Source organism: Apteryx mantelli, chromosome 4, assembly GCF_036417845.1.
Source record: "Apteryx mantelli isolate bAptMan1 chromosome 4, bAptMan1.hap1, whole genome shotgun sequence".
NCBI lineage: Eukaryota > Metazoa > Chordata > Aves > Apterygiformes > Apterygidae > Apteryx > Apteryx mantelli.
The window spans coordinates 70,670,153-70,694,833 of record NC_089981.1 but is presented as its reverse complement, the minus strand read 5'-3'; the positions used below and the strand labels follow the sequence as shown (position 1 = coordinate 70,694,833).

Sequence of the window (24,681 nt, the reverse complement as noted above, 5' to 3'; positions counted from 1 at the left end):
TGTTGTTCTTCCTCTCCCCTTCTTCCATTCCCCCACCTGCCTCCCCTGAAACAATAATCCTGATTCCTGCTTTTTTAATTTTTAAGTTTTACTTCTTTGCTGAGGAGATTCTACTCTGAGTAGAAGCAACTTTATTTTTAATCTTATATGTGCTGCGATGGTTGTTGGGCACATATTAAATAAGGACTAGAGTAGTAAGGCAACTTTAGGGACTTTCTGGCAGTTGTGTGTTAGGAACTACAGGGCTTTGCTTCCCAACATCATGTTGCTGAATTAGCAGTTTTCTGCTCATGCCTGTGGTGCATACAGAGTAGCTGGAAGCAGAGATCTTCCACTGCTCTGCTGGCAGAGTCAAAAGTGAATTAAACTCGGTGTCCGTTGCTCTTGTTCCCTTCTCATTACAGAATTTTATAAGAGTTTCCTTTTAGCAAAGATGAAAAAATTGTTTGCTTTTTAAAATTGGTGTAAAAAATGATGAATCTCATTCATGCAACTCTGTGGACTTTCCGAGAAAGGGGATTCCTAGCTGTGATATTACTCTGGCCCTTTGCCATAATGTGTGTTGTACTTGTTTGGTTGCCAGGCCAGGCTGGGAAGAATCTGAATGAACTTTGAAGGTTTCAAAATGTGTTTATTTTATTAAAGAATATGTTGACTTCAGTGGGTCTTTTTTCCTCTTAATTTTTTTAAGTTGGGTAAGAAGGCTTCAAATTACTGTCATAAAGTCATGGAACAGTACAGTTGTGCTTCAAAACAGAATAAACATATCTATTTCAAGCTGCAGTTGAGCTACCGTATGCGAGTCCTCATTGCATGCTGAAGCTACTCTGCAAAATTATTATGCAGCATTACATCCTTGCCAAGAAGTTATTAAAAGTGCTTTTTCTTTTGCTTTGGCTTTTTTAGATGTTTTAAAGTAGCTTTTTCTTTTCCACCTTACAGTAATCTTAAAAATATTAAACAACGTCAGCACTTGGGGAATGGTCAGCAGATACAAATCAGAAAATGGAATCAGGCACCCTGAAAGCTGGTTATACCCTCAGGGCTTTTTGGTCCCCTCATCAACACCACCCTTTTAAGCAAACACTCAAAACTAAATGGAACTTACTAACATTATTTTGTCCTGCTGAGTTGAAAACAATCTGCCTAAATGCAGAAAAACATAGTAGGTATCAAAGTTAAACCACTTCTAGAGGCAGAATCAAACTAAAGTGAATTGAAACAAGTTGGATCAGCATGAACTGACTTTGTTTGTAGAGAGTGCTTTGCATTTCTATATCTTTTCACAGCCATAATTGAGAGAAGAATATCGGCAACTTCAGTTACAAAGCTGCTGTTTGCTTCCTCCTTTTGCCCTAAAGCAAACAAAACAGGCAGGCTCCCAATTTGGAATCTATTGAATGAACCCAAATCACTTATTTGCTGTTTAGTTGTCCTGGCAGCAAGGCAAATAGATGCGAAAAGATTAGCCAAACAAAAAGGCAAAAACCTTGGCCCTGTTCTAAGGATCTGGAAACAGAGTTAGTGCTTCATCAATTGTTGAGGCTGCAGAATAAAGGCATTTAGTAAAAATCGAGGTGAAAGTAAAATGGCTTATTTGTGAGGACCTTAGGAATTGTGGATTTCTTGGAGTAAAGTTTTAAGCTTTATTGCAGTCTCTTCCTTTTTCTTCTTGTTTCTGTTTTGTTGCGACTTCAATATATATTGAAAAGCACATGCAATAAATGAAAGTGAAGAAAAGTGTGTTAAAGAAAAAAAATATAGATTATTTTAGCATATAACTGAGACACTACCTTGGATGGTAGACCAGGTGTTTCTGAGAAGGAGCTGTTGGTGAGGACAGGTTTCTTATTTCATCGCATTTAAAAAAACCCGAAAAATTTGACACTTCAGGAGAACTACAACAATTATTAGCAACCAAGACGTGTAGTAAGAGACCATCTTTGCCTCAAGAAGCTTGCAGTCTAACTACACAAGATAGGCAACACATGCAAAGGAGAAAAATTAAAATTCACCCATTTAGAAGGGAGAATAAAGCACCATACCTGAAATCACACTGTCTTTATGGAAATATGAATATAAATTTGAGGCCTTCTTACTCCCAAGGGTTTGCTGGCATAATTTTGCTGGAGAGAGGTATAGCTGAAAAAAGAATATTCCTGTGTATCTTACTCTAGAGTCCAGCCTGAAATGTGGGCACAGGGCTTAATATAGACAGAGAGTCCAGATGGACTGAGCTGCTGTCACTCCCTGAAAGTCTGATGTACTTTACTTTGAAATTGATAAATGGAGTCGTAGAGAGTTGTTGCTGTGATATGAATTATTCCCACTGTTATTAAATAATAAACATGACCACAATGACCTACTCACTGAGTAGACTGAATTCCTTCTGTGACTTAATCTTGGTAATGGCTTCGTATTTGAACTAAATAATGTCACGGGTGAGCTGAGAGCTGCTGAAGAAAGGAGCAGAAGGAGGAAGTTGGTAGATTGATACCATATCATGTGTATCATAAAGCAAGGTAGTAAAAAGCCTCAGGAAATTATATTTCTTAAGTAATGCAATCAGAATTGCACTTAGACAGAGAAGATTGCTTTGTATTTACTAGCTGTGTTTACTGCTTTTTCTGATGTGCTTAAATAGGAAAAACAGGTATTCAGAAAACTTCAGGGAATGGAAAATGGAGTTCTAGACCTGAATCTGTACAGTTACTTTGGGGAATAACATAGCAAAATGAGTGAGCTTGATTTGCTGCACAGCAGATGCCAGGATTATATGATGTGGAAGGAATTTTTTACTTTTAAACCCTTTCAGTGTGATGAAATGCAGGGGAGAGGAAGGAGGGGCTGACATAAGTGCCCTCATTTTTTTTAACCTCTTCTGTGCTTTGAATCCAGAGATACCAGCTGATTCATGCAAGCCTGGCTCATATGTGTAGGTGGGCTCTACCAAAACAATAATTAAATGTAGTATATGTTTCTGGAATAGAGCTCAAACACAGTGGAAAATACAATTATTTATTCTGTGGTTTAAAGCCATGCTGCTATAAACAGAAAATGCAACAAACAGAGAAGAGTTTGCATGAAAACTGATGAACTAGTACAGTGTGTCTTTTTTTTGTATTTATACAATATTTAAAACAAGTTTAGCAGACTATAAAGCTTTTGATTATTGTCAACTTGTAAGCGTGTTCTGCTACATTGTGCAGTGTCTGAAAATAAAATGTGCCAGCAGTTATTTACAAAAGTTAAAGGCTTTCCAGCCCAGCTCTTGGGAGGACCGGAGGATATCTGGCACTGTGTTGTGGTCTTCCGGTCCTCTCGGAGCCTTACTGGTACGAGTGCATTCGTTTACAGAGGCATCATAGCGATCTTTTCACTGAGATGAAAATGAACCTGTTTGAATGAATCTTATCCTCTTTTGTGCTATATTTAGTAAATACCATTGACTATTGTTATATTTAATGAAAATGACTGAGTGGATTAGAGCCTTTATTCAAATAAATTGGTGTCCCTTACAAGTGATTATTCTTTCATCTAAAAGATCATTTATTTCAGTTATAATAATGTTTAAAAGTTGTGCAGGTGAGATTCTGCCACATTTTTATGGAGTCACCACATACGGTTGAAATGGTCTCCCCAAAATTACTGGCAGCGTGCATAAACAGTGGGCCGTTTAGGTTTGTTTGTATACCGAAATTTGAGTTTGCTATCTCAAACCTACATTTCTGTTCAATGTCCACTTTATTGTGCAACTGAAAACTTGTGCAACAAAATTAGAAGGGATTTAGGGCTTGCATTTGCGGGGAGGTGAGAAGAGGAACTGGAGGCGAGGTGAGGCTCTGGCAGCCAGGGAGGGCTGCCGTCCTCCTCCCTCTCCCCCGGGACTTGACAACAGGCAAATTACGGCCCCCTGTTGCCTCCCTTTCCAGCGGATAACACAAGGGCGATGCCTGTATGCAGCCCTGCTTCAGACGCGTACGGTAGTGCTGGGACACTTAAATATTTCAGATGGACAGAGGAGAATTGTTTATCTTGACTAATTTTAAAGACAAAATACTTCCCTACAGAGCGGAAAGGAAGCGGAGAGGAGGGGAGCGAGGGAGCTCCCCGTGAAACGAGTGAGCAAGGAAAGAGGTGAAATCCCAGGTGACAGGATCTTTGCCATGTTTCCCTTTTAGGCAGTAATAAAGCTCCAAGCGGCTTAATATTCAAAGCCTGTTGAACCTGTTGGCAGAAATCGAGTCCTAGGTGCTCGTTGCACACTGTTTGTTGCCACCAACTTTATTGCGATTGCCTAGCGATGGTGTTTGTTTTCTTGGCATTTGCTTTCCGATGCAAGGTGTCGCTTGTCAGTGCCCAGCCCTGCAGAGGGGGAACCGCTGGGGCCAAGGTACGCCTGGGCTTTCGGTGGCTCACGCACGCCCCGCCTGCCAAGGGCGACGGAGGAGGAGGAGGGTTGTGGCATTGCCGGGGCTGAGCCTCAGAAAAGGGAAAACTGCCATCTTTTCCTGCTCCCACTGGCAGGCATGGGCAGCATTAAACCCTCTGCTTTTATAGGAACAAGCTGACCTACTTATTAAAGCATTATATTTCAGTGTTCAGCTATCACTGCTCAAAAGGAGTTGGCTACTGCCCCCACCTAAATTCAGGCTCTGTCCCAGGCTTCCTGGGGATCTTGGGAAAAGGCATCTCATAGCTCTACACCTTTGATTCCTCCCTTTCTGGAAACGTAGGTGACAGTTCAGACTTGTGTATTGGGCGTGGGGATAAATGTGCCAAGCGGTGAGGCGTTCTGGTGCCATGGCGATGGGCACCACATAATTATCCACGTGGAAAAAGGGAAAAAAGCCCATTGGAAGGACTGATGTATGACAAAGAGTAACAGAAAATCAGAAAGAAAGGAAAATTGGAGGTGAATGAGGATTATGGGTTATGAAAGGTTTTGACTCAAAATTTGTTTGTATTCTGTGAGATAAAGAAAGTCACTAATGATGATAGGTTTTGATACATTTAGGGTATCTAAAAGGAAAAGTGTTTTGCCAGCTTGTGAAATTCTTAGGTGATCGTGGTCAGATGCTCTTCCCTAGCTGGGTTCAGAAAGCACAGTAAAGTTTGGTTTGTTAAGAACAGAAGAAGTTAAGCAAATTTAGAGAAGACCAAATAATGTCTCTGCAGGCTGGTGAGGAGTTTCCTCCAGCTTCCGTCAGCTGGTGGCACTGTGGCGATGTGGGATTTGTGCTTCTTGGTTTAGGGAGGGACGTAAGCCTCTAGCCCTGTGGCTGTTTGGGACCGGGGTTTTGGTCTGTTCAGCAAATCCAGATTTCTGTGAGCAGGTGACAAGAGTGGGGTGGTTGAAAAGATGGAAGAGCCACAAGGAACTGTCCTTTCTGTGGTTGTCCGGCACGTCTGCCTCAGCTCGGGCGTCCTTTTAGCTTTTCAGAGATGCTGGATGTCCACTTTGCAATGTCAGCAAGAAGTGTCTGCTACCATCTGTCTGTAATCGTAGACTTGCACCTTCTCTGTTAGTCCAAGTGGGATATAAACACTTATATGACTTGCTCATACATGTGAAAATGGGTTTGCTGCTCCGACAGACCCCTTCAGCTGGTTTTAAAGAGATTTTTCTGTTATGATGTATAGTTTCTTGTGACTATATCTATTTAGTTTTCCTATCTGGAAAGCCAGCATTGTTGTCCAAATATTCAAATATTTTTTCCAAGAGATTTGCAGCTTTACCCCCTTAAAAGCTGTAGCCTCCTTCAGTAATGACATTTCAGGTGTTTTAAATGTCCAGCAACTTCTTACAAGCACAGCCTGCGTACGTGGTCGGTTTGGTTCTCTCTTCACCAAGTAAAGAGAAAGGGACAAGAGCTTCTTAGTTTGCCCACTCTCTTTTGTGAAGTAAACATGCTTGACGCCTTTCAATGGAGGATCCGAAAGAGGTTTACGAAGGAGTTTGTCTTGTGTTCTACCCATTCGTTATTATCCGATAGCTGCTCCCATCAGCTAACTGCAATTCAGAAAGTCCAAGGACTTTTTGAGCAGGGTCATTCATAGCAAATCGGGTGGGTGGCAGAAGTGGGATCCTGTGTCTCCCCTTATTTGTTCTTGATTTAAAAGGTCACAGGTAGATAATAAAGAAAGATTGTTCTGGATGTTTTGGATAAAATAATCTGCTTAATAGCAGTTTGGCATATTAGAAACATCCTAGGGACTTCGAAATGATACTTAGCTGTAAGATCTTGCCTTTAGTTCTGTGTCTAGTGACTCAAGTGAGTTATTCTGCCGTCACATTTTGGTTAATGGCATTTCAGATTTCCTCTATTTTTGAAATATTTAGGTAAAAAATTCCAAGGAAGCAAATATTTAACATATATGTTTGATAGTATACAGCACAGACAGTACTAAATCTTTGCATTAGCAAAATGTTTACTGGAAGATCTAAGTTGCATGTGCAACTGAATTCAAGAAAAATGTAAGTGAAAGCATGTTTTATAGTTCTTTCAGAACTGCAACCTATCTTCTACAAAATCTCCTTCTGAGTATTGGATTAAGAAGCTAAAAAAATTAATAAGTAGGTTGTAATGTTTAGATAGTCTAAACAAACTGTGTTTCAGTTGTTCTAAAGAAATTCTAATATTATGTATGGTATTTAAGATAAATTAAAGCCCTAACCTAAGGCTGACTTATTTCGCTCACTAAAGTCTGTTCAGTGTTCAGCCAGCTTATGTTCAGCATGTTGCTTTCACCAGGAGCTTTCACTAAAAAAAAAAAGGCCAATATGGTCTCAGAATATTAATTGCTGTAATTAGAAATTAAGTCTGTTAATTCATTGGTTTTCTAATAATCTATAATGGGAATGTAAAGGTCTTCAAAGGCTACCTTTGTTTTCATTTTGGGGCTTTTTCATGATCGTAATTCTTCAAAAATTAGGTTACTTCTGGCATTGTCTTACCATTGGCCTGCATTTCTCCCCTCACTGCCAACAGGTAGCTCTCCAGCAAAAAAAGGTCAAAAGCCACTAAGCACTAGATTCCCTCTCTTCTGTAATTTTCTTTATAATTTCAATATTAAAGAATTTCATAAAAAAAGATCATGGCAGGAAGAGTGAAAACAGTTTTGTCACATGACGGTTGCTAGACTGCCTTCCCTTCTCCATTGATTGGCTTCAGGGAGGTAGGGAAGCAGCTTGTTGGAGCCGTGTTGAACATCGCTCCCTGTGGAGAGTGCTCAGCCGTTATCCAAAGGCCTGGGCGAGTCTTCGGCTTCTGTGTGTACAGGCTGGAACTGGCTTGCCGCAGTGCGAAACAAGGATCATCAAGTGTCCTGGGGGGAAAATGGGCAGTCATCTGCCTCAGGTTGTTTGGGTAAATTTGTATCTAGTCCTACTGGTCTTCAAGGGGGATGCACTTGCAAAGGATTCACAAGGCAGACAGAGATGACCTAGCAGGCTTTTCCAATGTGTTTAATAATAATTTTTCAAAACTAATAATTTAATTTGTTTATTAATTCATTCACAGTAGTGATTGTTAGTTGGTCTTAGTCTTAGGAACAGGTGAGGTAAATGGCACTGGCTTTGGTTTGTTTGGTTGGTTGGGTTTTTTTATGTATGCTATACCTGTCTGTCTTGGACATCGTTCTACAAACAGAAAACAATCAGTTTTCCAAGATGTGACTTTACTGAAGAAATGGCACAAACTCTAACCCCCATTCCTCCTCTCTCTTTCCTGGGAATAAGCACCTAATCTAGATCTGAAGGACAAACCTGGGCTGGCTGGCGTGGCTGCGTTACGTGGAAGTGAGCCCAGGCGGGCTGCATGCCCACCTATGTGTGTACCTGCTAGTTGGGTGTGCTTTATTGTTATTTTATAACATGTTTCTGGTGGCAGTTCTAGCAATCCTGCCTACATCCGCACCTTGTAACCCAGGACTGCACAGCGGGAATTGTTAGGCTTGCAGCCAATCTTCCCCTATTGTCCTAATTACTTTGTTCTGGCTTCCATTAGAAGACTTTTCTAGAATGTCATTGCTCTCATGGCTAGAAATGTTCTGATTACCAGTCTGTCTTCAGTTATGGTTGCTTCACTAATGTTGTCTTTGAACTTAACTGTTCTTTCTTGCTTCTTCCCCCCACATCCCTTGGTCACCTCGTTGCATTGGTCGAATCTTATTTCTTTTCTGCTTTTGTTTTGCTTAAGTGAGCAAGTCATGCTTTCTGTTTGTCTCATAAAGTTGGTTTCCAGATCAGTCCAGTTGTCCAGTTTGGGGGTTTATTTTGAATGAATCTTTCCTCCTTTGCTTGGGATACAAGCTGGAGAGAGCTCTTTGCACATTGACATAAAAAAAAAAAAAAAAGCAGACCACAGTGAGGTCTAGAGTTTCTCAGTCCTGTGTGTTTCCCTGTGTTTCCCATGGAACCGTTCAGTTCAACAAAACATGCTCTTTCAAAATCACAGATCTTAAACAAAATTAGGCTTGCTTCCCACTTGATCTAAACAGAATCAGTTTGTGGTCATTTGTTCCAGAGTTGTCCTCATTACTTAAGAAAAAGAGCAGAAAAGAATCTACTCCTGTTGGTTCAGCAACTTGGACTAAGAAACTTGTCAGATGTCACATGCAGGAATAACTGGCTTTGCCATTGTTAATAGCATTTGTTCTCCATTCCGCACTGTAAAGTTAGTCTCCCATGTTGACATAATTCCCAATTCTTTAATGATATAAGCTCTGACCGCATCCAAATCTGGTGCCAGAAATCAGGAGCAGACTCAGCATTGCTCTCTTAGACTTCTTCAGCCACCTTCCCATAGCATGATTTTAATCCAAACATTTTCTGTGTTATCTTTTCTTTATTTTGGAGGTCTGTCATTTCATTATCGCATGATAGTATCCTGCCATATAAAACCTGTATTTCTCTTCCCTCAGAAGCAGTGACCTTTTGACACCTGTTTCAGTCATAATTGCTATTCCACCCAGTTTTTGAATTTTCCTGTAATAACACTAGTACTTTGAGTTCCTCTTTTATTATGTCAGTCTGCCTGCTCTATTAGCACGCAGCTATTTTAGCTGTTGGGTTTTTTGCTTACCTTTTTTTTGTTGTTGTTTTTGACTGCATTTGGCTCCCTAGTTAGAATATATATGGCCCTTTTACTGATGGTGTCACCTGCCTGACCCCTTTTCTTAACATTAGTAGTACTTTATTCTTCAAATCACTGAAATACCTTTCTGCATCATGGTTTTTGTGTTTATCTGACACTTTCCCCTTGGTTTCTGGATCCTGAAGCCAGTGTGGAATTTATGTCGGCCTCTCCCAACCATCTCCTGCCGTGTTAGTGCTGTCAGCTGTGCCATTGCCGTTCCACTAGTGGGGATGTTTGGGCTCCTGAAGAGTGTACCCAAAAGCTGCCTTTGCCTGCCAGGCTGGTGGCTGAGCAGAGGGGACTGCAAGGGTTTATTGAGGGTCCCTCAGGGGCTATTCAAGACATGGAGGCTCTTGTCCAGCCTGGCAGGTCCCGCGCTTGCAGGGCTGAGAGGAGGCATGCTCTGTTCTCAGGGGCTGCGACCTGTCCAGGATTGACTTGAGGGTGTTCTGAAATACATGAGAGGGAAAACGAGTGCTTGCAGAAAACGCTTGCGTAGGACAATAAGGTATGGTTTATGTGGACTTAAATGGCCCAAGTTTTGTAGAGGGGTTCTTCCTGCTGCCATCCGTCCTCTCTCTTTGCTGGAAGAGAAAGCTATTGTTAGCAGCAGGGACAGTATGAAAGCTTGGGATTGGGCAATGATGTCCTTGATGTCCCAGTTAGATATAACACGTCTGCATAACTGGGGACAAAGTGGTGTGTTTGTGTGTATCCTTTGATTAAAAAAAAAAAAAAAAAAGTATGCAACCTGTAAGGCTGCAAGGAGTTAAAGCCTCATAATTCCGTATTCCACTGTAGAAGCTGAGGCTGCAGCAGCCAGTTAAGAAGACAGTTGAAATTCCTGATCAAGAATTAGGTAAGTAAATGATGGCACAGCAAGTTGTCTCTGTTCTCTTCAGTGCTAGGCTCGCTGACCGGTGCTTTCTCTGTCTGATGTTTAGTGTTCAGTACCACAAGCTGCATGGGCTGGAAGTCAAGTAAGAGTTTACTGTTGCTTTTGTGATGGGTAAATTTTCTTTTCACATCCTTCAGCATTGAAAAAGATGCTTGCAGTAATGCACACCAACAGGAAAGATTCTTTTAAAAATTAAAAAGAAAAAACAACATTAAAACGAAGCAAGGCCCCCCCCCTTTTAAGCAGAGAATATATTACAGTGTGCCCTTTTTATGTATAAAATATATATCTTGTATCTCCTTAGTCATCTCTCTCTTTAGAGATTTTTATCTTGCACTGGTAAAATATATATCAGTGTTGCTACTCTTTTTAACAGTTAACTGATGTTAATCTTTACTGCTGAAATCAGAAGTTATGATGATGGGTTTTTTTCCAGACAGCTTTTCAGATAGTAGATGAACCTTTTTGATAAAATTGGACATGTGCAAGATCTTCTGTAACTCTTTCTCCTACCCTTCTTTTTTACTAATGTTAATATTTTGAACAAGAATACTTGTTGTAACTGTTTGTTTATACATTTTTTTAGCTGATAACAAAACAGGAATTGTATGTGTAGTTCGGCGATGATACAAATTTAACAAAGAGGAGGAGCAGGAAAGCAGTTTCTGTTATAAATGCTCTGTGTTGTTTGAAATCAGATTTTATCTGTTTGTTCACAGTAATTTGTGCGGTAGTTTACTTGGCAGTGCTGCAAATTAACTTAAACAGGAAAAAGTAACGGTTCATTTAGACCCGTACCTTTCTTCTTCTGTGTCTCATACTAGATCCTTTCAAAGGAGTGGGGGAACCACTGTGACTGCCAGACCAGTTCTGTATTACTAGTGAAATAACTTCTTCCTGGCCTCTATAGTAAGCTTTCCAAATTCTTACTCTTGGTCGTTCATGCACTGTTGTTGAGGTACGAATATAATTTCTTATTTTTTCCTGATTCTGAATCCCTTACTGGTTTACAGTACAGTTCCACAAGTATTCTATTTATTTTAAGCAAGCCCTGCTCAGCCTTATTTAAGTGTTTCAGAACTGGACTCAATGGCATCCTATACCACAGAGTTTTACAGAGTTACAGTATTTACAGTTCTCTTCAGGTATTTCGTTCTACCTAGCTTTCTCATTGCAGTTTTATTTTACCAGATATGTTCTTATTCTGTTGTTAGACAAAATAGATTAAAAATAGAAAAAAAGGAATAAAAACCCTTCACTATATTAATTATTTTCTGTGTCTTTGACCTAACTTGACTCATACCCAAGTTCACCATCATGATGTGGGAAGAGAAAAGGCACATCCATTAACAGACAAGTTAAATAGAGACGAGCTGCTGTTTGCACTGTTGGAGTTTAATAAGCCTGAAGGTAAAAGGTGGAAGACGGAGTTTTGCTTTTGCAGCATTTTCCTGCTGCTGAAAATTGAAAATATCAAAAAAGAGTCAAACCTCAACAAATATGTAGGAGGGGGGTATGCTAGGAATTGAGGTAGGGAATAGAGAGACTGATCTTGTAGAAAAGGAATAAAGTAGACCTTTATGTTTTGAATACCGTGGCAATAAATATTATGCATCCTGCCTAGAGAAGAGGAATTTGAATGGAAAAAAGCAGTAGAGGATGCTGATGCAAAAATAGACAGGGTTGAAAGAAGAATAGTGATTGATAAAGTGAATCTTGTTTTACAAAACCAGTTCTATTTTAGATGTAGTAACTTAAATTTAAAGAAGATCTTATAAATTCCTTTGTGATGAGATAACATGCCAATGATTGTGGTGTACAGATGGTGCAGTTTATTTATTAACTGTATTTTTTACATCAGTTGGCAATAACATTTTAGTAGTACCGAAATATGCATCGTAAGTGCCTTTCTCTAGGCATCTGTGCTTGAAAATTCAGGCCATGGTTGCTTTGAACTATTTCAACTGCTATTTTCTTTAAAACCATATAGTATAACTGTAAAAATAATACACTCTAGTAAAATCAAGAGGGACTATGTTACTCTGGTTTTTATTATGTTTTAGTCAGTAGGGGATGAGTTTGAATCGTTCAATAATATGAAATCAAAGTTTGGAATGAATCAATATTATTAATTATTATAAAACTCTTGATCTCTATATGAAATGAACTAAAATCAGAGCTCACAAACAGCATAAATGGACAGATGTCACATCCAGCTTTCTCAGGGACCGTATTTGGTTTTAAATTTTTTGTCGATTCTAGAATAAACAGTCTACTATGTGAGGGTTAACCTATGTGTTACTTAATGTTTGTATATAATCTCATGCCAAAATATTTCGTGCTTATTACTTCACCACTTAACATGTCTGTGCAGAACACATTCTAATCTATACAGATAATATGTAGAGTGAAATTTGGCCCCAAACATGTCTTGAAAAAATGCACTAGAACGTAATTCCATAAAAGCATTAAATTTTAGGTTAGTTCTTCCGAAATGGAAGTAGTTACTGCTTACAGGTTTGATGTTCAGTTTTGAACACCTTGCTGAAGTAGGGCCTGGAATCTAAAATACAGGGGTATTGTATCTAAAATATAACAAAGTTACCATGAGGTTTGTGACTTACAGTTTTTCTGGTATTTTCTTCATCAGAGCAAGTTTTGTCTTTGAATGCTATGCTAGAGAAAATAATAGTAGATTTTCACTGCAAGTGGAGGTACTACAGCTGGATTCGTGTTCCTGCTGCATGTTGACTTTGAACCCCTTTGGGATGTATGTCTTCATGCTTTTTTTTGAGTTCATGTAATTGCATATGTTCTCTTCCAGGTCCTTTCTGATACCCTGTAAAGGGCACTTGGTAGTTGGGGGACCAAGCACTTCACTTTCAGATTGTGGAGTGAAGCACTGTCTATATAGACAGCAATTGCCTGTTAAGGAGAGATGTGGCTGCTGGCATTTTTTCTGTCACTAACTTTTGACATTGCCCATTTAAGACTTTGACTTACTCTTTCTTCTTCTTGCAACATCCACAATACTTCCTTTCATCATCTTTGTTCCTTACTGTCCTTTTTGATTGGGAAAGTTAGGCCTCTTCTTCTTCTTCTTACTAGCAAAATATGAAAGTACAGATTGTGTATGCAGTTATCTCTCCACTTCTTTTTTGAAGTAACAAAAAGAAACCAAAATGCATTCATTTAAATATTTATTTAATTTTCTAAATCCCAAAACTTTGAATGTAGGCATTTTTAGCTTGGTCTCCTAGGAAAAGATCTTTCTGCAATCATTTTTCACTGTCTAACCACCTTCTGTTAATAACTTTGGAAGCCTTTGGGTAGATCACAAACGCTTCAGGTAGGATAGAGATCTCAGTTATGAAGTTTACAAGTTTCACAAATACAGACAAGCAGGTAGAAGAGTGTCCTACTACCATGCTGGTAAGGCTGCAGCTCGAGGTCAGCCATTACGACTGGCAATGAGAGGATCTGTGTGGAAGAGATTTTACAAAGACCCCAGCTGTGGGGAAAGGGCCAGGAGAACGTGGGCACTCGCAGGTGCCAGGGGTCTAGCCAGGAAGCACCCATCCATGAAAGGGCACCTTCATTTGTCCGTCTTCAGTGCTGCTCCTCATGGCTGCCCTTCTTGATGTCCTTCTAGGAATAACACCTCCAAACAGGGAGCAAGAACGAGCAGGATAAACCTGCCTGTCAGTTCGCCCTCTGACGTTACTACTGCAGCTCTTCGTACAGTCTCTGACTGCTGAGTGCCATGATCAGCCTCGGCCCTTGCCTTCAGCCTCAGCTGCCACACGGGTGTCTTCCTTGAGCAAGTGCTCTTTCCCTAGTGTAGCTGGGGCCTTGCCTTGTTCAGCCGGTCCCTCTTTCATCTCTCTGCAGAAACACCCCAGAGCGTGTTGTGCTGTATCCTGCTGATACCCACTGGCTGCCTGTTCCCAAGCTCTCCTTCCTCTGCGGAGGCACTATGGGATACCTGTCCGGTTTCTTCGGGAATATACCGATATATACGTAGCCAGACAAGATAGTGGGTGTGGATGTACTTGAATCGTGGTTGTGCTTTGGAAAATAGCTGCTGTGAATGCAGTCAGATGTTGTGAACAGCTCATCTTAGTGTCATGAAGTCATTACAAAAACACGGTTGTACCATTAGTGATCCAAAGACTAAGAATACACCTTTCAAGATAAACTAGATGCACCTATATTGTCCCAAAACACAGAGTTTGTTGGACAAGCAAAAGCCAAAGTTAGTAGGAAGTGTATTATCTTCTGGTTGTGTCTTTTTGTCTTTTTATTCTTTCAATAGCAAAATTAACATTATGTTACAATGTTACCCAATGGTAGGACTTTAATGAAAGTAAAATGAGAAAATAAAATTTTAAGAACAATCTATAAACAAATGCTGAAGTTGGCTATATGAATTATGATACAGTAAATTAGACTTCTAAAAATCTTTTAATTTTATGGTACAAAGGAGCTGGGGGAATTCTGGTTTGGCTTGGCTTTATTTTCTTGGGCTTCTTTGTTTTTTGTTTAGCTTTTTAATGTAGATACATTATAATGTAGATACATGTTTTCAGTTTGACTGAAGGGAAATGTTTGCTTTGTGGTGTCTGGATCCAATCCTGCAAAATTCACGCATTCAGAAGTCCAGCTGTTTGGAAATGGCACTTTCAGCATAATTGCTTTCAGCAGCAGTTCTGCTTTTGATATGTCTTCAGAGTTAAGAATGAGCATATGCTGGTAAAGCCCCTTTCCTGAGAAGTCTGCCTAGTGACCACTGTAAAAAAAATGTGCTCACCTGCCTGGGGGACAGGCAGGCATCTGCTTTTCAGTATATGGGCACCTTTTATTCCAAGATAGTCTCCTGCTACTCTGACTTTAGTTTTACACCTGTTCTGCTGTTGTTTTATTTACTATTTCAGCACTTAAATAATAGGGTAGTCACATTAGAGATGTGTTTACAGCTATTTACAGAAAGATAGTAGAGACTTAAACTAAAAAAAAAAAAACACCGTCTTTAAGGGTCAAGTCAGTTTATATTTTGCTTAAGCAGATATTAAAATCCTCTTCTCTCTACATCATTTATATTGTTAATAACTTGTAGGACTTCATACCACATCACATTACTCTCCTGGAAATAGATTTGAATGTCTAAAAGTACAAAATACAATTTTTTTAACGGTGAAAAATAATTTTCTTACATAACAACCAAAATAAAATGTCGTGAAGCTATTAGCAGTAAATTGAATTTTTTTGGTATGTAATTTAGCATAAATACTGACAAGCCGAAAAAAGGAAAATAAAAACAACAAACCCGTACTCATTAGTCATTCAGTTTAGCAGCGCCGAGGCAGCAGTCGGCAAGGGCGTGCGTTTTTATGTCTGCTTCAGTTGCACACTTCATTTGTTTGGCCACGGCATCGGCGGCACGCTCTGTCGCGGGCCTCCGTGGGCGATTAGCGAGTTGTGCTGCGGGGCAGCTGGGCCGCTCGGCTGGGGCAGATGTTCTTTTCAGCTCATTCACTGGCCACTGCTGGGTTGTTTACTGTTGTCATAGCTACCCCCATTTCCATAGCAGCCGTGCTGCTGTGTGTGAAGCACGTGAATATAGTTATAAAAGGATCATATTTTGTTCTGTCTCTATAACTTACCATCTGTCAACTGACTGTTTGTGATGGATTCCAAAAACCAATTGAAGAACAACAGCAGCTGGCTGATGATTTTTGCTTATATTAAGGTGACAATGGCTGAGGATGCAAATAAGTTGGTGCTTCAGTGAAATGCAAGCTTCGTTTCTTTCCCCAAATTGTAGCGGTTTTGCTTCCAACGCATTCTCCAACATCCCTGAAATCCTTATTGACGGAGGAAAATGACCCAGTGTCATCTTTTGTATTCGATTAGGTGTAGGTGCCCTCTGTGCTTTCCCACTCTGCTGTTAGCTCATCCTGGTGTGTTGATTCTAAATTGTGATGTTGCATCTGCTTTCACAGATCATTTGTAATGAAATCTAAATACTCTTCAGCAAAATTAAATAGCCAATTTGTGAAGCTAACAGAGAAGGTACCATGCACACACGAGTAGAGTTTGGTGACATATTCATCAGTGCGCTCTACTTAGCAGTAGTATTGGGATCACATGCAAGTTTGGGGGAAAATCCAAAATGTGATCAGAGCCCTCTGAATAAATGACTTCTTTGTACCTCTACACTGCAGAGGTTCGGTGCAATCTACAGTTTAGCAAGGGGGGCAAAAAGATTAGCCCAGTTGTAAATAATGTATTTATTGGTTGATTTTTCCAGATCCTGACATTGATGCTGCCACTGCCATGATGCTTTTGAATACTCCCTCTGAGATACAAGCAGGTTGTGAGTAGATATTTCTATAGCATATAGCAACATAGACATGTAAATTATTATTCTCTTTTCTAAATATACAGTGTACCAGATAAAAAGGATTTAATAAAGAAATATAACTTCCCTTGTAGAGCCTTATACTTACTTGACCCTTACATGAAGTATAATTTTGTGGTTCATGTTACATTCATTGTTACATGAATGATAGTAATCCATAATCTCTAATGTTAAAGAGAGGTTATTGTTATTCATGGCATACATATAATTGAGTAACATACTATTATCCGTACTGATAGAAAGACCTGGGGCAACAGCCAGGAGAAAGGCAGAGAGAGAAAGAGAGCAAGAGAGCGAAGGGTACATGGCATATGGTTTTGTTTTCATTTTGTTTTGATTTGACTCCCATTGTGTGAGTTACCACAGCCATCTGGATACTTTCCATTCACTTGGGCAGTGTTTCAACTCCTTCCTTGCACATATCCTGCCCATTTCGCTGTTTTGCTCTATCCAATTCCAGGCACTAGGCAGGCTCCGGGCAGTAACGAAAGGTCTGACTTCCTGCCAGTAGGATCCTCTTGTTCTGTGACCAGACCTGAGGTTTTGATGCTGTATTTTAACAGAGCACTTAAGGGGCATTGGCCCCCACTTTACTGGGCTGTGCAAATAGTGAAAGGATCATCCGGCCCCAGAGAGCTTACAGTGAAGGCATTAGAGGAATCCGTAAAGGGATATAGCCACACAGAAGTGGGGAGTGCAAGAAAACAAACACATCACTGGTCAGCAAGCATAGTAGTAATGCCAAGTGACAGCCCTAAAAAAACAAACGCAGAAGTTAAAATAGAAGCCATTATGAGGCCTGTCCTAGCATCACTGCTATTGTTCTAGCTCATGCAACCAAATCCGAATTCTAGGCGAAGCTTTGATTCGCACTTTGATACTCTGCTTGGGGAGGAGAGTCGATTACAATCAAAGCATTTCCTGTGCAGCTGGGAGAGCTATTTTTCACCTGCTTTGTGACCCTGCTGGAGAGTCTCTGTTGAGAACTTCCAATGGGGGAAGAGCATGATGCACCAAGAAGCTGTCTGTTCCTGAGAGAGAGCAGTCTGTACCCTCCTCTCGCCTAATCAGCTGTCAGGAATTGTGTACAGTAAAAGATGGAGGAATTCCAACTGTGTGTAGGTAGGAAAAAAGAAAGATTTTACTGGGGGGAGGAGGTGGGGTTGATAGGAAGAAAAAATGAGAGATTTTTAGAGGAGCAGCAATTTAAAGATGTTAAGATTTGTGGGGCAAAGAAAAGGGGAAAAGAAGCTGGGGTAGAATGAAAGAGTGCAGGGTTAGAAGACAGAGAGGATGTGTGAGTGGGAAGAAGAAACAAAGAAATATATTTACACAAAAGCATGGAGAAAACACAGAATGATCCAAACTCCTGAGGAAATTGGAGAGCAGGAGAAGGATGCAGCTATGGAAGAGAGGAGTTGCATAGTAAGCTGCATATACTAAACCCATGCTACAGATTTTTGTCACATGTGCGTATTTCCAGCGTTGCAGCTGTTTGTGTGGAAGTGATTTGAGGACTTGGCGCTTTCATTTCATAGAGATCAGAGCTGTGGAAGGGCAAATGGCTTATTGCTATTTTATTTTATAGAGGTCATTCTGAGGAGTGAAATTCTAACTTTTTAAGTGCGGCATGTCGCTCCTCCCATGTGACCTTCCCAGTGGGTTATTTCGTTAGGACATCAAAAATTAGAGGGAGATAAAACAGAAAGATTGCTCCTTCATTCACGTTGCTCCCTCCTTGATGTCAGCAAGTAATGAGACCTTCCTCTGTACCTTTAAACTGAAACATGGTGTCTACTCAGAAGTTCATGAATCCTTCCAAATATTCGACAGAATTGGCTGGAACAGGGAAGAGAGATCAGAAATGTTAATCTTGTCCTCATTGTTCCTCTAAATATCAAAGGAGAAATATTTTTATCTGTGTGTGATAGATTTTTGAGGAAGTAAAACAGCCCATCCTGTGTATTATAATAGGCTCTAGCTTTTCTACCATGTTAGGAAACTCTTAGACAACTTAAAGGAAATTAATTACTACTACACATTAAGAAACAACTGCATGAAAAGTAACTTTTAAAATTCATTGTCAGATAAAAGGCAACTGGGCTATAAAAATTCATAGCAATTCTGAGCATCTTATGGAAGTTCACAATTCATTGTCTGCTCTGTTACTGACTACACTGGTCTGTAAATCAAGCTGTAAATTATCGGTGAAGTAAACATGCTGATACTGTTTGATCTCTTGAAGATTTGGGTTTCTGTCCATAGTATCAAATGGTGGTGTGGTATCAAGCATGTGCTAAAGCCATGAGAGCTGCAAAATTCCCCTTTTGGAAACAAAATTTGCCTGCAAGTGATTTGAAGACACAGGGGCATTACATGCAGTTTGATCACAAGTGTTAATAACTGACTGAAAATGCCCTTTTGGTACCTGAATCTGTTTGACTGTGAGTGTGCAGGTTACCTTGACAACAAGGCCAGATGAAGACAGAACCTGGAACTAATTTCACAATATAACAATATGACAAGTCAGAAAGTTTAAAACTCCAGTCCATTAAGGCTTTTGCCTTTCCTAAAAAACATTGAAACATCATTGTGAAACACGGATGTTGCCAAAGCAGATTATGACAGAGTTTGAATTCATGCGTGTGTGGATCGTTACAGATGTTGGGTTTTTACTTTCAAGGCATCTTCTTGGATTAAAAGCTGTGTTTCCAACAGGGTAAAAATCTGTGCTCATCTAGGCAACGTGGATGCTAAAAGCATCTTTATCCTGATGTTAGCCATAGCCATCATTCAAAGTCTTATTAAAATTTACTCTTTTAATATAGTCTGTCAGAAAGGAATCCCATCTTGGTGGCCTTAGAATATCCAGAGAGTAAACTATTGCTTTTGCCTAACTGATTGATTAATTAATTACATTTTTAAATGACCATTTAGAATTCCACGTTCATGTGTCAAACACCGCTGACAGCCGCACATGAATTTTAAAATCAGCTTTTACTTTTGTATGAAATCATGAAATGGTGTCTGAGCCTGCACAAATTTTGCTTACCGTTTACCCCCAGTCACACCATGCTTTAATTTTCTTGCAAAAAATGGAAAATAAAATAGTAAAACACCATTATTTGGATCAATTTGTGTTTGTGGAGGATTTACTTTGTAGACTTATGAAATGATTGTTCACGTTGGCACTAAAAGATTGGGAATAATGCTATTATAGTTGGATTGTTGACATCAGAAATCAGTTTCTGAAATATTAACACTTTGCAGTAATGTCACAGGCTAAATATTTTTAGACTGTAATTAAAGGCAGAAGGTCAAAGTAGCCAGCTCTGTGCAGGACTCTATTGAAATGTACAGCCCAGTTGGCACCAAGAATGAAGCCTGGAAGATAATTGTGATATGCTAAGAAAGGGCATTTAGAAACATAGCTTTAATACTTTATTTATTTCATTTTGTGTACGTTATTGCATTTCGTTGAGTTTTGTATGGTTTAATTACATTTAAAAAAAAATGCTTTCTGTAGCAGCAACTACCACAAGGTGCGAATACTTTGGAAAATAATAGTAGCCAGTACATGAATATTCATTCATTCCAAAATGTGCCTTGCATTGAGAATTGTATTTTGACCTGTAGGGGGCTGGATGCTGGCTGGACCATCTTGAGCAAGTTGTGTCAAATTTCTGGGTCTGTTTTCTCTGAGGGGAATGCAATTCACAGGATGGAAAAGGAGATGGTGAACAAATGGTTAAGCTCAATTTAGAACTCATGACCACAACTAAATGAAGCCTGTGGGTTATTTTGTAGAAAAACGTTAAGATTTTCAGTACTTGCTTCTTATCAAAGTATGTCCTGAATGTGGTTGCTACCAGCTATCACTTATAACACAGCAGTGGTTTTATTTTTTGATCAAGCCTTGTACAGATGCTGAGAGTTTGTTGTCTTTGCCTGGGACTCTTCTCACAGACTCTCGTAACGGAGCAGCATGCCTGACTCTCAGATTGTATTGTCTTGAGCATGTCATTAAATCTTGTCAAATCATTATTTTGCCATGAGTAAAATGAAGATTGTACTTGGTATTTTTGCCATATATTTGGACCTTCAGAGATTTAAGGCACTGTACACATGCTAAGTAGGCACTACCTTTTAACTGGCAAGATCATTCTGTACTTGAAACAATTTGCTCTAGGGAAGGACCCGTGAGAAGGGAGTGCATGTAGTTTATAGCTGGTGCTATTGCTAGTGAAATGACACTGTGGTCAAAGTATTATACTGGAAATCCTGATTTAATTCAAGAAGCTCCTGAGTCAGCAATCTTATACTTAGCTTTGAATTCATGAGCAGTCCTTTGCCCGTTGCTATATAATTTTGAAATTGCACACCAATATAAGTAGGTTGCTCAAGTGGAAGTTTAATGCTACAAACAGCTACAAACAGTGTTTGTGGAAAGGGTTTGGGGAGAAACCAGGAAACTCTAGGAGGACCCCCTCAGCTCTGAAAACTTATCTTCCTTTTTCATTACCGCATATCCAAATTAGCTGGAATCTGGGGACCTTTGGGATACATTGCAACAATAGTTTTATGTGGGTGACTGAAACGCTGTGGTAAAGATGTTTGGGGACATCTGAGAATGCAGTGCTGGGTACTTCTTAAAAAGCAGGCTTTTCAAGGGTGAGATCAACTTCTCATTTTCTGTTCTGGAAATCATTATTAATCCTTGTCTCAAGGCATGTATAACCCAGAATAGATACATGTGATATATTTTAAATTTGGCGGGGAAAGAAGAAAGTCCTGAGAGAGCTCTACTGTTACTATACCTCTATCCTTCTAAAATTGTACCCCAGTGCAATTTACTTTTTAAGCTAATGGAAGTGGATTATATAAATGGAAGGCATATTTACAAGAATGAAGATACAAAATTGTCATAAAAACAGACAGAAATCTTGCAAGTAAGGTCAAAAAGAAAATGCTGCTATCTCATTACATTTTTATTGTGTGTGAAACCTGATAACTGCACAGTTCTGTATGTACCACTTGTAAACAAATTACTTATTAGAGCTGATTAGAAAGCTTCCAGCCTAATTCTTTATAGCAGAAAACGATAGCTCATTGATAGTGAAATATTTCATAAAGCTACTTTTGATAACAATTTTTATATCAAAATGAAAATTGGAAAAAGATGCTTTCATAGGATTGAAAATTTTCAGGGTTTTTTTAGGGAATGGCATCCTCAACTTTCTATTCATGATGGTTTTTTATTTCAATTTTCAGTCTTATGTCATTAAAGTGAAAAACTGAGGTTGGAAAGAAAACTTACTGTCCTGAAATACTTCTACTTTCTGCCACCTATTCCTGGCATTTTGATTTAGCAAGATGACTTTTTTTTTTGCTTGTTTTGGAGGTGTCTTTAGGTTTTTGTTTTGTTTATTTTCATTCAATGTTGGAACCCAAGAAATTTCACGTCTGACTTCTCCAAAATAAGCAATGATCTTGTTGCACATTTCCAGCATCACAAAAATGAAGAAGTTATATGTGTTTTTTTGCTTAATATGAAAAATAACTCTGAAGATTGAGAGTTTTTTTATTAAATCTGCTTACACAAGGTAAGAGTGTGAGAGGACTTATAGGGCTATCTGGATGCACTTAACTCCTTCTCCCCTCCCCCCAAATTTTTTGTTTAAGGCAGATAGCTTTGAAGACGCAACCTTGGTTTGCAGCTTTTAAGGACTACAGACTAGGGAATTTAAGAAGTTGAAAAATTATCCTTGAGGAGTAAAATAGAAGAAATTAGGCAGATGGGATCAAATTTATGCCTAGAGCAAGAGAATTGAAGTGAATAAAGTTACACTTTTGGCAGATAACATTTGCTTCTGGCAACTTCTGATGTCCCATCAATTACACATCATCAGCAATTTCCTATTTTCAGTTCTTGTAGCCTGAGTTAAAGTATTCTGCTAAACACTGTTGTGGAAGAGAAATTGGCAGAGGGAAGCTAAAGCTGACAGACATTAGCAGAAACCTGGTATCTCTTGTCTATAATGATTTCTTCTGTGGTACAAGAGCTGGGTCTGGGAAAAGAGCCGTGACATTTGTCACATGATGACAGAAGAGGCAGAGAACCAGTCTGTTCCTACAGGATACCTTCATACTCTGCTGTTTCACTTTTTAAAAGTTTGTTTTCGATAAATACTATTCAGTCTTCCTCACTAGTCAAAATGCTCCATGAGCTAGACAATTTCATAAAGTGCATGCTTATTTCCCAGATGACATAAAGAACACATGCACATTTGCTAACCCTTTCTTTTTAATTTCCTTGATTTACAATAAATCATGCTCAGTACTTATATTTCATATAACTTCCACATGCCAACATTTAACCAAGAAGTTAGTTTACATATTTAGTGGGTTGTTGGGGTGTCAGTATGTCTGATGACCCTGTCCATGAGTATTTTCTCCTCCTTTTCTACTTCAATTTTAGTTGCTCTTGCCAAATGGATATTTTGTGCATTGAACAATGAAATCTTCAGAGAAGAACCCTGCCTAACATGGTTTTGATTGTTGTGAAAGACTTAGGTGAATGAGGTTGTTAACTCGTCTGGATGCAGGAAATTTACTTCACCCCCACACACACTTGGGAATAAGCGATTATGGACATAATCTGCCAAGGGGTATGGTGAAAGAACCCATAGTTTGAGTATTCTACTCACCTAAGGTGCATGTGAGAATATGCTGTGTTAAAACAGTCTGGCACCTGCTGTGGAATGATCATTTGGCCTCGTAGTTATTTTCTGTCTCCAGCTACTGAGTGTGGGCTGCTAGACAACATTGGGGTTTTTTGTGGGCTTCTAACAGAGCTTCTTAACATTACCTGAACGTAGTGTTTTGATGGATTCAGATTATAGTGTGTTCTTCCATACAGTATTCACTTTATTGTCTACTAAACTGTAATGTAAAAGTTTGCTACAGAGTGTAAAAGGCAGAGAGGTTATTTTCCCCCTTGGAGAATTTCAGAGATGTAGTTTTGATTTTTGATGTTAGATGCATTGCTTCTCTCTGTAGTTAATCATTAGAGATTTGAAATTCCATCAAATCCTATTCAGGTTATGGAATTCCACTAGAGTAGTGTAAGATCCAAAAATAATTTCTCCTTTAATGCAGCAGATTAGGGGCAGATTCTCTGTCTGTGTACAGTTTAACTCTGTTTACTCCAATGGAAATATTTCTTGGGTTTAAGCTGTCTGAGAGAGGAGTCAGGTCCAATACCTGTGTCCAGACACAGCAGTGATGGAAGCTGAAAGGTGAATAATGATTTGGTTGTTTCAGATTCTTGGAGTTTTGCTAAGAACATATTTTGTGAAAGAGGAAACTTTTATCAAAAAGATGTACAGATTTTTTTGCATTGTTTTCCTGAGTAGAGTTTCTCAGACATGAAAGTCTTGTCACTCACACAGAAGAGGTGTAAATTACATTTCACACTTCTGTCTAAGAACTGGGAACCATGTAACCTGCCTGTGCTGTTGGTTAAAGAAGCATTAGAAGAGAGGAGTCTGGACTGTAGGGTGTTAGTCCAGATTGGCATTGATTGATGATATGACTTAGAGTAAATTATCTTACCTCCACACCTTGAATCTTCTATCTAAAATATAAATACCTAACCTCAAAGTGGGATTTTGAAACTTAATTAAAGCTTGTAAGGCATAAATATATTTTTTGAATAAAAGTCCCACATATTTACCAGTAAATAATCTACAGCCTTTCAAAAGGAGCAACACTTGAAAATAATTCCTTGGATAATCTGTACCCATCTTCATATAACCTGCACAAATTGAGAAATCGGAGGCAGGGAGAATATCTGGATACCAGGGACAAGAGGATTACTTGGAGGATCAGAGAGTCAGGGTAATTTCTAGTGTATTACTTGGCTACGTGAATGGCTCACACAGCAGCTGAGTTGCAGACTTTTTTTTAACCATTAATAGATAACCTGTTGGTCTTGTGTGAGAAATGCAGCCTTTTTTTTTAACATATTTTGAAACTGTTTATTAGTTGCAGCCTGCTTCCTGATTTTCCATTTTCCAGCCAAAAGTACCACTGCAGTAAATCTGTGCCGTAGATGAGTCCCTTGTGTTGGCTGGTGCGTTGCATCAAACAGAGGGAAGCCCTGATCGCCCTGCTTGCGAAGCCTGCCCAAGCTTTCTCCGCACGAAGCCCTGAACAGGGTG

General features: G+C 39.3%; 1 protein-coding gene across 11 annotated transcripts in view; it reads left to right on the top strand.

The window, feature by feature from the left end:
• The window catches only part of FOXN3 (forkhead box N3), a 221,601-nt gene that overhangs the window by 174,580 nt on the left and 22,340 nt on the right, over positions 1-24,681 (top strand). For 8 of the 11 annotated variants that reach the window (XM_067296910.1, XM_067296911.1, XM_067296917.1 and 5 more), the window contains exon 5: positions 16,349-16,414. The exons of 2 other annotated variants lie outside the window; for them this stretch is intronic. In XM_067296910.1, coding sequence (XP_067153011.1) covers positions 16,349-16,414 — 66 coding nt within the window. The remainder of the gene's footprint in view (positions 1-16,348; positions 16,415-24,681) is intronic. One more of the 11 variants, XM_067296916.1, reaches the window with a different exon arrangement.